The 16444-nt window shown below is 39.6% G+C and overlaps 1 protein-coding gene across 1 annotated transcript in view; it reads right to left on the bottom strand.

Annotated features, from left to right (window-relative positions):
* The window catches only part of SHISA9 (shisa family member 9), a gene marked incomplete at its 3' end in the record, with an annotated part of 186810 nt that overhangs the window by 15867 nt on the left and 154499 nt on the right, over positions 1–16444 (bottom strand). Inside the window, exon 3 of the mRNA XM_082490400.1 lies at positions 3383–3538. Coding sequence (XP_082346526.1) covers positions 3383–3538 — 156 coding nt within the window. The remainder of the gene's footprint in view (positions 1–3382; positions 3539–16444) is intronic.

A 16444-nucleotide genomic window follows, 5' to 3' on the forward strand; every position in this document is an offset into this window, starting at 1 on the left:
CTCTGCTAAGCTATATGATTCGGTGTCTAGGTTGTAGCTTTAAAATAGCTTCCTGGGGATCAACTTCACCTCACTACCAATGTATTGGTCATTCTTATTCAGTAGCACAATGCAAATTAATAGCAGTGCCACTGTTGTCTCTTGTTTTCACAAGCACTTGAGTCCTATTGAATTTAATGCAGGTCCCGAACATGATCGAGAAGAGAGATTACTGTGATTCGCTACTTTTCCATGAACTAAATTTTCACAGCAGCCAGTCACTGAGGGATGAGTAGCTCACTTCTAAAATTAGACAGCCAAATTTTTAGGACATCTGTAGTTCAGAAGAAAGCAGCTGTGTGGAAATTAATTTAACACTGCCTCTGGTAAAGCATCACTTTTTCAGTTACCTAAACTTCTTACCACTTATGGCCACATTATGATGAGCGATATTAATGTACTAGAGCTACAGTTGCTACAACGCAATAGGAATGCTTCTTCCTCCACCCCCACCCCTCATTAAAGAAGAGAGTTAAGCACAGTGGACTATACCCGAACAACAGGATCATGAAGAGTAAGAGGCACTTAAATGAATATGGTTTGCCTCAAACACATGGAGAAATACAGAACACATCCCTTATTAAATTTCTGTTGCGGCAAATAAATCCACCCTCAAGCCACTATCAATGAATGCAAAGGGAAATGGACTACCCACGCTCATTAACCTGCTATGGGGATCAGTAAATGCAACTCTGAATGTTAGCATGTGAAAAATGCCATCAGTCTGTGACATGAATACCAGATCGGGGTGAACTCAGTCTATGCCTATTTGTTCAAAAGGTGTTGTCAGGTTACATTTATATTGGTGGGCCCGATGTAGGCCAGTTGCTATTTCCTCTCAGAGCTCTCATAAAGTCAATATGAACTCTTCAACGTGTGATCTGGCTGGCTTCATGACAGCGTGGTCACAAACCCAGGCCTTGCTGGCATCATGGAAAAACTGCTTTGTGAGCTTGGGGTGAACTCAAGAGGTGCCTCTTGGGAGGAATCACGGCCTCGAGAGTCTGAAAGTTGTTAAAAACCAAACATAACTCTTGCTCTATATGTCCAGACAGAAGGTGTCAATGTATAACAGTTTCAAAATCTCTATTGTTTTCTGCTAAAATGTTTGGATAACAATGCAGCACTTTTGTACTTTTCTTGTGAAAGTTCACCTGCATCTAAACGACTAGTAGATCTACAGAGAAAAAATAGAGAGGGAGATAGGAAGGACAGGGGAAAAGCAAGGGAAGGTAGTGCAATCCTCCTGGAAGAAAATGTGCCTGAAAGTTATGTTTAATTTAATTTAAGATTCTGAGAGGCATTATACAACTTCTGGAGCTGAAGTGCACAATCTTTCAAGGTTGATTTAACTGTATGGTTATAATCTAGCTGCTTTAAAAACTTGTACTCAGACACCCAAGAAATGTCTAAGTTCTAATTTAATAATTTTTAAAAGAAAGTACATTCAGTGGCTCTTGGGCAGATAAGAGAAGTTTCTTTTGAGTGTTTCATCTCTCTTTTTAGTATGCTTAAGTACCTTGTAGCTTTGATGGTTGGCTTGACCTAAATTGACATCCGAAAAAGAAGCCTGATATCAGTGCATAAATCTGTGATAATCACCACATCATTACACAGTATCACCTTTTGAAGAAGGAATTGTAAAGCTACTCTGTCTGTATTCAAAAACTAGCAGAAAGCTATTAACCCTTGTGTCTTATAAACAGATTAAAAATGGCCACTTGTGAGATATAGAAACGGTAAGCTAAAGCAAAGCTAAAGTATTTGAGATGGGACTTTGATGTATGTTTTGTTAGAGGTCTGCTCTCCTGAAGTTCGGATAGAGGAATGTCAGGTTGTGATGAAAAATTTGTCTTGTGTGATGAATACTAGATTCCTAAGTCAGAACCTTCTCAGCTGTTCCGCTGTTTTTCTGAACCAAATAGCTCTGTCTGAAAACAGGCAGTGTGATACTGCTCTAAATTCATGGGGAAATGTTCTTAACCTCTACAGAGTCATAGAACCATAGAATGGTTTAGGTTGGAAGGGACCTTGAAGATCATTTAGTTCCACCCCCCCTGCCCTGAGCAGGGACGCCTCCCACTAGATTAGGTAGCTCAAAGCCCCATCCAACCTGGCCTTGAACACCTCCAGAGATGGGGCATCTACAACTTCTCTGGGCAACCTGTTCCAGTGCCTCGCCACCCTCAGGGTGAAAAATTTCTTCCTAATATCTAATCTAAATCTACCGTCTTCCCGTTTGAAGCCATTCCGCCTTGTCCTATCACTACGTGCCCTTGTAAAAAGTCCCTCCCCAGCTTTCATGTAAGCCCCCTTTAGGTACTGGAAGGCCTTCTCTTCTCCAGGCTGAACAACCCCAACTCTCCCAGCCTCTCCTCATAAGAGAGGTGCTCCAGCCCTCTGATCATCTTGGTGTCCCTCCTCTGGGCCTCCTCTGTGTAAGCTGAGCAAGGATTAGTGAGAAGCTGTTTATGAATGGACACCCCCCTAGTTCTTAATTTAGTATTGTCTAGAAGGAGCCTGAAATGTAAGATATTAAAGGCTTTCTGTCTTCACATGGTGTGCAGCAGGTATTTGTAGCTCCTGAAAAGTATTATCAACTTATGCTTCAAATATGAACATTACGTTGAAATCTTTACCCCCGATTGTCCTTTTCCCTCCCCACAACTGTTTCTTTGAGGATGTTCCACCATTTGCTTAAAATAATAGCAGTCACAGAAAATAGCCACCACCGGGATGTTTATCAGGAGCTTTATGATGCACTAATAGTTTGAAATGGCAAGGCTTCAGAATATTCTTCCAGTGACCTACTAATGCGCATCCTGCATAAAACGTGAAAGCTCTTACTTTGGAAGCATACAAGCATCTGCTCTTTTTGGAAGTATTTGCACGTGTCTAAATTAGTCTAAATTATATGTTTTAAATTTGCAACATATCTGATGTTTTTCTCTCTCATTTGTGCAGATAGGTATGGAAAATTCATACCGAAATGCATAGGTAGGCATATTCAGGGCATAAAGAACTGGGGCTGAACACTATGCATACAACACAGGTGAAGCTCACTGAAAAATGGTGTATCAGTAGACATGGTGTACTTTTGTATGCATATATAGACACACATGCAGATGATCGATTCTTACATGTAATTTTCTTATTACTAATTGTAGTCCCCCTGTTAATTTTTAATATATTTCCAACTAACATGATACTCTGTATGAAACTCTATCATGAAGTAGTCTAGATGAGCAAGACTTTGTTTTTAACTTTGAAGCAGAATGTCAGCTGACAACAGAAAATGCAACATACTGATCTAAAGAAGTCGTGCGTCGTGTTGTTTACTTACCGACTGCCTTTAGAGAGGCGTACTTGTTAAGCTCTTTGCCTGGGGGCTGTTGCTCATATGGATTTGTGATCTGTCCCAGGCTGGGATATGAATGTTGATGTGCCATTTGAGGAAGGAGGGGAGATGTTGGCATGACATTATTCATCTGTGTTGGATCTGTATTAAAGAAAATCAACAAGCGTTAAGAAAAAAAGAAATCGGTCTTAAGGTTTTAACGTCATTACCCAGTACAGATTAGACATGTCATGAGATTTAATGCAACAAAGCATTATTTACTACAAAGTGGGAGTTTGAGTACAGCAAACCTGTACTTCAAACAGTTAATGGCATGATTAAAGGCTGATGAATGTTTGTAGCAATACATGCTCACTTTCGTATAAAACAGATCTTTGAATGAAAAAACAGGTTTTCAAAACAATAGAACACCAACACAAAGACTGAATTTGCTGCAGCATTAGGATACAAACCGAAACTTGAAGTTTATTCCAAGGTAGCTTGAATACAGGGCAGTAGTATCACTCTGTGGAGTTAAATAGCCGGGCTAATTTGAATTGGCTTAGGCAGGCTGCTGCATATGTGCACTTACACTGCTTTTAATACCAGAACCAGCTTGGTTATTTGCACAGCGTTATGTTGCGTTCTGTAGACGTGCCCCACGGTGCAGAATGTGCAATTTTGGCTCATGACTATCATTAGGTAATTTCTTCAAAGTTTACACTTTATCATTATGTTTTCTCATTTTCCCCAACAGTGGGTATCACAATATCATACCAAGATAACATTTTCTGTAGCAGACGTACCTAAAAGCAGGAGCTAATTACTGCTTATGTGCAGTTTTATACCAGCACTCACCCCGTATCTATTCTGCAGTTGATCTGTTCCTTTATAGTAGAGAATACAGCCTAGATACTTTTCTTTCTAGGATATACCATAATTCATTAATTGTTTTTCATGTTTGATTCCAGCCTCTAAAAGGTTTGGTCAGAATTGTACGCTGCACTCAATTTGCAAACCTGAATTTCAACAGATTTCAACAAGCTCAGCATATCTTTTTTTGCTGAGTTTTTATCCAGGCTGTATATTTTGAGATATTTGGAGCTGCTTGTCAATCCTAGCACCTTATCATGGCTTCTGAAATCACAGACCAGTGCATTTTTCTCCTGCAATGAAACCATGGTGCTGAATTGGTGACACTACAGTAACTCCCACAGCATCAAGCACAGGCTTATGATCATGTAGAAAGAAAGCTGGTCTGTTAGGGGAAAGAAGGCTTATTACGATGGAGAGAGTGGACCACCCCCCAAGGGCCCACAGGATTGGGCAGGAGCCGAATATTCCTGCAGTTTGCCAGGATTTTAAGGGAATTGAGCCACTTGGCTTTCCACAGCTCATTAATGAAGCTGAGTGCACGAGCAGGAGCTCTGAAGACTGTTAACAGATTTACTGCTGGGAGAGAAAAGGAAAGCTAAGGCATTTTTTAACTTTGTTGTTCTCACCATTGCTGCTGCCTGGTGCAGTCTCTGCTGTTCAGGTTGAGGCTGTGCTGCCTCCGCAGAGCAGTGTAACCACATCACAGACACATACCAACAAGTTGTGAGGGCACCTTGAGGCAACTCAAGAAAAATGGTAGAAGTGCTGGCATCTAATAACAGTAGGATTCTTCTTGCTGTTACTGGTTATTAATAGGGAACAAACTGGTTGTGTACAGTAGGTAGCGCTGAATGAGAAATAATTTTCCCATAACAAGAGGTTTTCAGTAAGTTGTTTTTTTTCTTTTACCAGACAAATGAAATCTGAAGTTGGGCTTTACTTCGCAAATATTGGGTCAGATCAGGAGAAACATTTTGTTATGATTAGAAATTGTATATGTATAAAATAAGTTGGCTCACTTTTAAAGAGAGAAATATTATTTTGGATTGAAAACCAGAAACTTTTCTGTTCCAGAATTCCGCAAAAAATATTGGAACACTTTTTGAATCTATTTGGGTAGGTTTACCTTGAAAGGGTAAGTTTAAGTCAAGCATTTCACAGAAACTGTTGTTATTTTAATGAATTGCTATTTTCTAGTAAATAAAAGCTCTCAGTAAGTTTCTGTTCAGCTATAGTACCAGCATGTCTGATGTGCTCAAGCGGAGTGACTCTTCTCTTCAAGCAAGAAACCACGAAATTGTATGGCGTTCCCATTCTCTCTTTAGAGTACAGCTAAGGAAAGCCTCTTACTCTAATGGCTTGAACCATAAAATAGCTGACCACTCTTTCCGAACCATCTGTATCTTCCAAATCTCTCTCTCTTATGGTTGCATCTACAAATACACTTTTGAGGAGGTATGCTAGCACAGCTGTATTTCCGTAACAGGGCAGCTCTAAAGATACCAGCATGGGTGGGACCTTTAATACAAGCAAGGTGTCAACCTTTTACCACTACATTCACTAATTTTTTTCTGAGCAGATCTAAATGAGCCCTTCATAGATGCTACTGCCACGAAGTTCCCTTGTGGCAATTCTTATTATTCAGTCTGTCAAAACATCATGATTTGACTGTGATGACAGTATTGTGAGCACCAGTATTTCTACACTCAGTGCCAAAGTGACTTGCGGCTGTGGAGACTTGCAAAGACAATGCAAATAAGGTGTAGTTAACCAGGACTGTTTTTCTACCTCTGTCTCTTACTTAGACCTACCATTTTTACTCATTCATCTCTTTAAACGTAGCAAAGAAAGTTACCCTAGAAAGGTACTGGGGAAAATTAAGTAGGCGTAGTTGTTTTTCATGCAGGTGTTCAGTGGCAGACTATGCTGTTACTAGGTTGCTGGGTTGCTGATGTTGCTGGGGTTTGGTTCTCTGAGTGATTATGAAGATGTAAAGAAATATGTTTTCCATTTCCAGATCATCTTTGACTTCTCTTTTGTCTTGTTAAAAGCCCAGAACTCTCCTGAATTATGAATTTCAAGCAAATTAATGACAGTCATTCTTTCACCGCTGCGCTGACTGCACAGTGCCCCTCACTTGTACGCAGATACTTACACAAGACTAAGTCATCACAGTTCAAATTACTCATTCAATTGGCCATTTGCACAAAGTAAATCAAGCAAAAGGCCAAACTGGCAAAGTGCATTGAACTATATTGAAGAAAGATTCCTATTTATAAAGAGACTCCAATTGGAATGCACTCCTAGGGCCTAAAAGAAAAATCTCAGCTTGATATATACATCTTTCTAAATCTGAATCATACTAAATTTGAATCTAACTGGCCATAACTGGTGAATGTTGCATTTTTTTGCAAGCTAGCTAAACTGTGTGGGATCTGATTCCTTATCTTTGGGTTTCTAGAAATAAGTAACCAAATGGGACACTTGCGTTGTTTTCTCCACACATAGTTAATGCAATGACGATGGGTAAATTCACCTATATTTGGATGCTATTTAGGAACCGTTCGTAATTGAAGTTAACAATGGTGTAATGCAAATTCTGCGGCAGGCACGGTGATGGGGAGTGTAAGTCTAACCACTGGGGGGAGCCCAGGCTTAGCCGTGAGCAACTGGGAGGTTTTGAACAGGACTTGCCTCGCCTACTCGGGGGCAATTCGCATTTATAACTAACAAAGGTATTGGCCCCGGCAGTGTTGTCCTATACTTGTAAATACTGCCTCAGTGTCAGCAATGCTGAATAGGGATTCTCTCAGGAAATAAATAAATTTGTCGACAACTACTTCACAAGATCTCAATGTGAAATTTGAGATTTTTCAATTTGACACTTTGACTTTTTTCCTGAAATTGGAAAAAATAGCAAGTGTTAAATTTGGGGGAGCAAATAATAATAATAATCTATTGGATTATTCAAAATATTTTGGGATGCAAGGGAAGAAATGCAATTGGAAGAAAGTTTAACCAGAAAAATCCCTACCAGCTTTATCACTGCTCTCTAGTGCCAAGTTAAATCCTTTATACTTATAAACCAACTATTCTGTGATTGGTATTTGCAAATAGCTGGCTTCACTGAGTGGGGACAACTTTAACCTGAAAGCTGTGGCTGTGCTGATACATTACTTTTGGCAACCTGACACTGGTACATTGTCCAGCACAGTATTCCATATAACCAGCTGCGCTCTGCCACTGCCAATTTATGTATTTATTTTTAAAAGACAGAGAATATGAACATCACAAAGAGTCAACAAACTGTTTGTACCACAGCTTCTAGCATGAATAGTCAGACCTGATTGGTGATATAGTAAAAAACCTGCAGTATTCACAACCTATCTTATTTTCTGCTGAAGCAAGGAAATAATATGCCAGACTGCTTCCTAACCTCCCAAGACTTTGAGGACTCGTTCTGGATGTTGTGTTAGTGGTTTGCTCTCTGTCTTCCTACTACTAGCCCAAAAGGAAGAGTTTGAAAAAGCATGCTGGAGCTCACCACACAAAAGCTAGATGTCTGTTGGACAGAAAATGAGACATACAGGAAAAAAGAAAACCAAAAAAGGTCTTCAGATGCTGAAGAGTGCTTTTGACTGTTATCCCCTTAAGAGGTCTGGGTATAGAAAAGCTTGTGGGAGGCAAATGGAGCAGAAAATAACAACTGGAAGGAAGCTGCACCAAAACCAGTTTATAGCTAGCGAAAGTGGGGTTTATGTCCCAGCCACCAACAGCGAGCCTTTGGAAATGGCTAAGGCATCAGCCCTGGTCACAGTCCCAGTAGTTGATGGAGACTGATCATTACGTTATCTGTTTATTGTCTTGACCTATATCTCAGCCTGTGCAATTGAAACTTGTATCCAGATGTCACAGCTAACAGCTTACTGCATTTTTCAAGTGAAAATGCTTTTTGGAGTGTTTCCACCCCTCCCTGATTGTGAATTTTGTAGTTGCTTTAGTGTGCATCGCAGTGACAAGAATAATGTAGTTGGTTGCTGTAGTTATGCTGCACTCTATCCAATTAAGATGGTGTCATATCTAATTTACGCACTTTATTCAGAAATCAAGGAATGGGCATCTCAGCAATTATTAAATACAAATAAGAACCGAATGTGGAAACACCTGACACATCATGGTCACATGTGTGAATGTGGTAAGACAAGGCAAAAGCCCCAGCACCGGTTGGTTGGTTGGTTGGTTGGTTTTCTGCGTTGTTTATAGGCTATATTGTGCTGTTCACCTAGTTTGATTATTCTTGTCAAGAAGCTGCCAGGGTTACAGGAAATACTCAGGGTTAGAGGAAGGGATGCTAGTAGGCTGCTAGCAATAATAAGCTTGTTCGCTGTTTGAGAGCCGACAACCTGCCACGAACATCCCTTAAGCTCAGCCACTATCGTTCTCTTCTTCAGCCATGGGAGAGTGAAACCTGTTCTGTAGAGCGGCGTGGGGATTCATTCCTTTCTGTACCCATGAAGTCAATGATTGGGTGCTTGAAGACAGGGAAAATTAAAGAACTCCATAGGCACAGAATGGAATCTATTAGTAAATGAGCAGTTACAGGCATAAGGAAAAGCACAAAAGAGACAGGCGATGTAGTAACAAAACAGGAGAGGATGGGCGAAGGGCAGGAAAGCAAAATGAGATTTTGCTATAAAAGCCACCTGCAGACACGCATACAAAAGAAAGGAGAACAAGACAGACAAAAGAAGACTGGGAAGTCAAGGGGGAAAAAAGGGAAAATTCAGAGCAAAATATAATAATAGCCAAGCATTTTCAGATACTCAAGAGAAAAAGGTATGCCCTGAACTAACTAAAATTGAAAGTAACAGCTATGAAAACAGGATAGATCTGAGTGATCAGAGAATACCAGTATAAAATTGCTCTCCTCCCATCCAAAACTGCAGTCACCAACATGCATATTTGCTTCTTTGTTCTTGAGTGTGTTATACTTAATTATAAGACTAGCTCATCTGGTGTTGAAAATCCATACTCATTCCTACAAGCCTCACCAACAGAATCTACAGGTGCTATTTCTGAAAAATCCCAGATATGATGAAAGCTGTGGGATTTTAACAACTTACATATGCCTGTAAACTAATTTCCTTTCAGATCCGTTCCTTCCTGGATGATAAAACTGTTCTCCATTCATGGGACTGAGCCTCCTGTTGGGATGAAACTCAAATCCTTGGCCTATATACCTGCTTTTGCCTCTTTGTAGGTTGTCCCAGTGCAGTTGAACTGACCCTCCCTGAGGTTTTGTGTGTGTGCATTTTCCTACACCTACATAACTTGAGTTTTTTCTCTATTTGTAGGTATTGTATTGCCATTGTCATTGTCTTTTTATTTAGATTCTTTGCCCCTTCCTTCAGATTTACATTAAATATTGTATTTTTAAAGGATATTCTCATTCACATCCAGAGCATCATTGCATGCAGGGCATACAAGTGTGCGTTCTGCAGCAGCTGGTCCATCAAAATCAGGCTGCACGCCCGGTAGATAATGTGCTGTTTGTGCACATATAGATATATACATAATATGCATGGTCCATCCAGTTTAGTAGCCACTCTCTGTGCAGTACTAGATGTGTGACAGAAGGGTGCAAAGGCCACAACAGTATTTATATGCAAAATTGTCTCTGAAAGGTGTGTGCAACCTTTTGGTTCATATTAACTGTTATAAATCTGCCTGGTCTTGTTCTCTACATAGTCATAAAATGGTATTTCAGCTACTTGTTAAATTAATGGTGCTCTGCAGCGAAATTTTCCATAGCCTAGGACAAGCCCTAAACTAAGAAGTATTCCTATTAGCTAATCTTAATTTCTCTGCCTTACAATTTAACTGATTTAGTATTTTAGCAAGAACAGATGCTCACAGTCCAACTTCTGTACCACTCAATAGTTTATATGCTTTTTTCCCACTTTTCAAATATTTGTCTCTTTTCTGAAATAAATAATTTAACTTCTTTCAATCTTTCTTCATCTGACAGTCTTTCCAAGCTTTGATCATTACCACTGCCATTTCTCAACACTTGTAGCCTTGCAATACAGCTTCTGAGATGAGGTTCTACCCACGGTAACACACGGAGTTGTGTTATTCTGTATATAATGGTATCATAAGTCATCCCTACAAGTGTCTGTCCTTTATGATATGCAGACTTTTTTGTCTTCTCATCAGTGATGCATGAGTCACGTGAGTAGTCGTATTTTCCCTAAATGTGATAGCTCTGAGACAACACATATTTTTCATGGCAATTTATGCTAGCCAGTTATCTGTTCTGTCTCTGCACCGTATCACAAAAACATTCTTGTAACACAGACAACCTACCCGTCTAATCACCATCACAAAAAGGATCTGAGATGAGTGGGATGGCGTTTCATCCAGCAAAAAAAATGTTTCTGTTTAATGGAAGTGACAGTCTACAGTGTAAATGCCTGTCATCAAACATAGTCTTGTGCCTTCCCCTGTCCTATCAAGCAATTGTAGGAGTTAGTCCCGTGCTACATGCTCTTGATTCTCCATGGTGCCTCTGAATGCAAGTGTCTCTCAGCATACTGGCGTCTAGTGTTGTATGGTTTCTGTTCACTTCCTACGTGATTAACCTCTTGGTCTGTTGCTGTCTTCCATGGTAGAGGTTGCGTGGTCTTTCACATATGGATATCCTCGGTGGATTTCTGAGGAGAAGCTTTTTTGCCCAAAATAGAAAAATGCCGGACCCAGGAACATCTCCAGTTACAGTCAGATTCAAAAAGGTATTAAATTCCTTATGACAGTGGTGGTGTGGGCTGCGCTGACAGCATGGAGCATAGGCAAGTGAAGCGTATCCCCTGCTGCAAGCATTTATGAATCAGCAGGGTTTGTAGTGCTGACTGACACCAAAATTCCTGTTGGTTCAAGTTGAAAATTGGCAAGAGAGGATGGCATAACAACTCTTAGCGCCTTGTTGACTAGTTTGAGACACTCACGAACAAGGTTATTGTGGATGCAGTCTTTATGAGAAAGCATTATGGTAGGGAGATTCATGGGCTGATGTTCAGAGACAATGCCACTCATCTCGACATGGTAAAGAAGGTCAAGGAGCTGGGTCACAAAATCCACAGTGCTCTGCCCTTAGTGCATATCTTAGGAGGAACTGACTTTCTTCTGGCAGGAGAGGTAAACTGAAGAGACGTGCCAGTGAGCTGTGTAGTCAGAGCACTGTTGTTGCTCGAGCAATGCCCCGTGCCTGTTTTTAAATCGCAAAATTCCCAAGGTTCCTTCCAGCACAGTGGAATTCTGTGCTGCTGTCAGATGAAGGCAATACTATCTACACACGCTCGAAAACCAATGGACTCTTTATTCTCAATACGTTTATCTGTGCAGATGGGGACAGCACTAATTTCACAATACAACTCCTCACCCTTTCACCCCTTTAATTTTCTATCTTCATCCTTCAGGCACTTACCTATGTGAAGGTCAGAGATTATATTTCTTTGAATAATTATTTTAGGGGGGGTTGAAACAGAAAAGAAGGAAAATTAGTAGTAATGTGGCCAAGGAGGTGTGGGGCTCCACCGCCATCTGAGTCCAGCCAGGGAAGAGTACACAATGTTCCTGTAAAAGGGCTTGTTTCTTACTGAGTGTGCTGCTGCCACTTTCTTTTTAAATCTATGGGAATTATGTATCTATATAAGAATCTTATGCCTGTGAGCTCTTCTGAACTCTGTGTGACAGGTACAAATGGGGAAGGAGACAACTGCATCTTTGTTTATCAGTGAAATTCAAGAACTGGTGACTGAAGCTTCCCACTGCCTTCTAGATGAAGTCTCTGATGCTGTGAGGTGCTGGATTCTCTCTGGTCACAGTGGTTTAGGAGATGGGGCCTTCATCATGTTTCAGGTTTGGGCTCCTCATTTCTGGTTAGACTCCAAGTGTGTAGGAGCAGAGTTCTGTGAAATCAGTTGACTGTTTTACCGCCATCCGAGGAGGGTGGGAGTGGGATATCACTGGCCTTGTGACTAAACCGGCTGGAAGCCTCTCTCTTCTGCTTTTCGCTTCCCTTGGGCTCCATGCTGTACCATCACACTCACATTATTGTAATATTTTCTGGGCTTTTGTTTTGCAAAAGCACTACAGTCTGAGGTTGGTTTTCCATGTAGACTTTTTTTATGTGACACCATATCTCCTTTTATGAAGGTTATTTTTGTGTCCTCTGAAGGTTTGCTTTTCCTTCATAATTACTCACAACCTGACAGACTTATAATCCTCTGATAGGATTTGTGACATTATAATCTTCTCTAGAGCAACCCATTGTGGTTTCACAAACAGAGGATTATAACCTTTAAGAAGGCAATAAGCAGATGAACTCTTGCGATATCAAGACCCTGCTTTCATATCAATTTCCAGTGCTTGAGTTGTGGGAGGGCAGGGAGCGGTGCTGTGTTCTCACTCCCACCCACAGTTCTGGTCTTCTTCATCTTCTTTTGCCTCAAGTAGCAGAGTTGAGAAATTAATTAAACCCACCACTTATACACACTTTGAGCACTGCAAATATCCTTAGCTATGCAAATTAAGAAAAGATAAATTCAGCAAATTTGACTTACACGGCAGAATTTCTTTTGCCCAGAAGAATGTTCTTTACACTTTCCCATAAGGTATCAGTTGTTTTACAAATCAAACACTTCTGTACCTTTTCATAGAAATGAAAAGAGTCTGCTAAGATGTACCAGCCAGCTCAGATTCTTTGTTTTGCCTGTTTTGTCTTTCAATTAAATTACTTTTCTTCCAACAATTAAATACTTTTACTGAATGGGAATGTGCCTGTTACTATAAAATATAGTATTACTTCTAAATGTTTATATGCCTTACTTTTTTACTGTTTTCCCTTACTGTGATGGTTATTATTGACCTATAAGTGTAAATTTTTGTCCAACTTGAACATATTAACCATTCCCTTACTTCTGGCATTCCACTAGTTTGTCTATTAGCTGTCCCAGTATACCAAATGTTTAGAAGGAAAAGACTCGATAGTATAAAAATTATAAAAGCAAATATGTTACCGACTTCATGTCTCTGTTATTTACTGTTGTCTAAGCAGTAATTTAGTGGTCTCCTACCTATAGCTTGTGGGTAACAAATTGCCTGCAGGATTCTCACGTTGTTCATGGGCAAAAGCAATTGAAGAGTTAAGGTTTAAGGCAGAGAGAGGAGTTGAAATCGGAAGGAAGTTCCCCTTCAGTTAGCAAAGAACGGGGACAATTTCACTAGCTAATCATCTAGCTAATGTGGGTTTGAGAAATATTTTACTTAAATATGTATCTCACCTGAGCATATCCCAGTGGCATAATCTGATATACCTGACCCAGCAATGGCGAAGAGTGTGCTTTTTTCTTTTCTGCCATAATTTAGTTTATTCTTTTAGAGTCTCTCTACAGATGAAAATATATCAGCATGCTACAGTGAAGCTGTAATATCCAGTTATGAATCTCTTCTTTCCCAATCTGCATATGCAAGTTGTATTAATGTCAGTGCCATTTTTGTTTTGTTAGTTTCTGTTAAGCAAACAAAAACTCAGAGAAAGAACTCAGAAGGGCAGTGAAGAATTAGAATTGTGTTCTCAGAGTAATGGTCATAATTTTTTGTCTTTTAGAATAGTGGAGAACAAAATTTACTGATTACAGAGTAGGATGTATGTTATCTTGTTGCATAGAATCACGGAAAATACAAATGACTGGCTTTTCAAAAGATTATCTCATTTATCCCACACTCCTCTCAGGAAGGATTGCCTATACTCTTGGTAGATCTTAGGCTTGTTTTTAAAAAGCCTCCAGTGAGGTGGTCCACAGCCTACCTGCACAATCTGGTCCAGTTCTAATGCTATTCTAGCCGTATCTTCGCCATTAAAGAACTTGTCCTATTTTCTGTTTTACGTTTCCTTTAAGGCAGCTCAAGTCCATTAGTTCTCTTATACTCCAAGGATAGGGGGAGCAGATGATTACAATCACTTGTGCTCAGCATTTTCTGTATGTTGAAATCTCAGCGCTACAGAATAGTGTTTCAGTCTTCAATAGCTTTCAGTCTTCTCATACAAAATGATTGCATTCTGTCTCAGAAATCCAGCCTTTCCGAACACATCTTTCTTGAGGTTTGGCATCTCGTATCTTCTCATATATCTCATATCTTGCAGGATCTGTACTTATTTATGCACCCTAGCATACCGTTTCCTCTCTGGCATCAGCATGGTGTTGATCCATTTCAGCCTTTGATCCCCTAAAGCCCAGAAATCCTTTTATGTTAGACTGCTCTTTACTATCTCATTTGTATCCTGTGTTTGTTTAGATGATTGATCTCATGCATAGAACCTTGCATCTCATTTAATAGGGATGCACCATTTTTTTCATGCATTTTTTCCCAGCTTTTTAGGATCTTTTGAATTCTATTACTGTAATTCAGGGCACTTGACACCCCTTCCAGCTTGGTGTTGTCCTCAAATTTAATAAGTGTATGTACGCTCTGTCCCATTGTCCTCCTCATTAATGAGAATATGGCGCAATATCAGAGACAGAATAAATCCCCGCAGAACTCTGTTCAGTCTATCCTTCCGTTTCAAAAAATACGAACCATTTGGGACTATCCTCTGAACGCAGCTTTTATACAATTTTGCACCTACCTTCTAGAAACAGCTTCTGAAATCTTATTAAAAATAAAGATTTATTATATCTACAGCTTTCCTCCATCCAAAGGATCTGTTACATTGTCACAGAAGGAAATTGCTTAGGTTTAGCTCCATTTGTTCTTTATTAGTTGTTATTCATGACTATGTTTTGACTAGATGCTCTGTTTGATGAATTAGCTGTTGATTTCTATTCCTTCCTCCCTTTCTTTCCTCTGTCCCTTAATTAATGACTTAAATGATTACTAAATGATTTTAGTTGTGTTCTTTCTTCTCTTTTAAGGCTCGACAACGCACCTTTGTTTTTGACAGTTTTACAGAACTTCATCCATTGGGTGAGTTCTTAAAGATCATGGCGCTTAGAGAACTGGAGTCCTTTCTCTAAGTATGCTGGATGAATCCTTCTGGACCATCAAGTAGAAACAGGTTATAATTTTTCCAAGTGCTCTTGAAACCTGCCCTTCCTGTCCTCAGGGGTGACCGCTCCCTTTTCTGATGCTAATTTTGGTTAGTTCCTTGAAACTGCTGCCTTTTTGCCACTGTCTTCGAAAAGGAACAATTTGATTCTTTGAATCCTCAGATGTTAGCTTTTAATAACTAAAATTAAACAGAAATGAAGTATTTTGGAGTCCTATATATGGTTCTCTTGTAATCAACAACAAGTCTTATGTAAGTGAGCATTTATAAGAGCCACAGTAATTTGGATTGGCTCTTTCTGTAGAATAATAGCTTACCATTTAGCTGCTTAGTTATGATGTGTTCCACATTGTTATTTCAGTAATTGCTAGATTCAAATTATTTTCTATTTAGATAATGTTGTTTTATCCAAATATATGCACAAAAGTTTTAGGGGGGAAAATTAGGTGAGACAAGATCATACAAATAGCTTCTTTTGAAAAAGAAAATGCTATCTTGGGGGGGGAATGGTGTATTCTTAAATTCTCCTTTATTTTTAGCCCATCTCTTTTGCTTTAGGCCTCTGAAGTGAAACTTGAAATATAATAAGGCAAGCAAAGTAGACTAAGTATATCTTATAAGAGTAAATATAAAGCTGATAACTGTCCAAATAATTTTCTTTAAAGTAAATCACTTCTAACCATGCAGCCTAGGAGAGAAGTTTTCATGGTACCTTGCAGATAGGTGGTCTGACTGGAAATTATATATCCTGTTTACAGAGCTTGACATTCTCACCAGACAAAAACCCGCATAACTAGAACCCCCTATGATTTGAGAAGAGGCATGCATTGTCAGCTTACAAGCTTCACTGGTCTTTTTAGTCACGGCGTTGTTACCAGCGTGTGGCAGGTGTTTAGGTTATAACTCTTGCTACGTACTTGACACTGGCCACAAACCGGTTACTGCTTGTTTGTAACTTTCTCATTACTTCCAAATGTTTCCTAGTGTAGCTACTGATGACATTTCAGCAAGAGTTGAAATAACTCTTTGTTTCATGCTTAGGCACTAGAGACAAGAAGGAAGAGAAAATGGAAAAATAGATTTAA

The sequence above is a fragment of the Vanellus vanellus genome (assembly GCF_965231255.1).
Source record: "Vanellus vanellus genome assembly, chromosome: 14".
NCBI lineage: Eukaryota > Metazoa > Chordata > Aves > Charadriiformes > Charadriidae > Vanellus > Vanellus vanellus.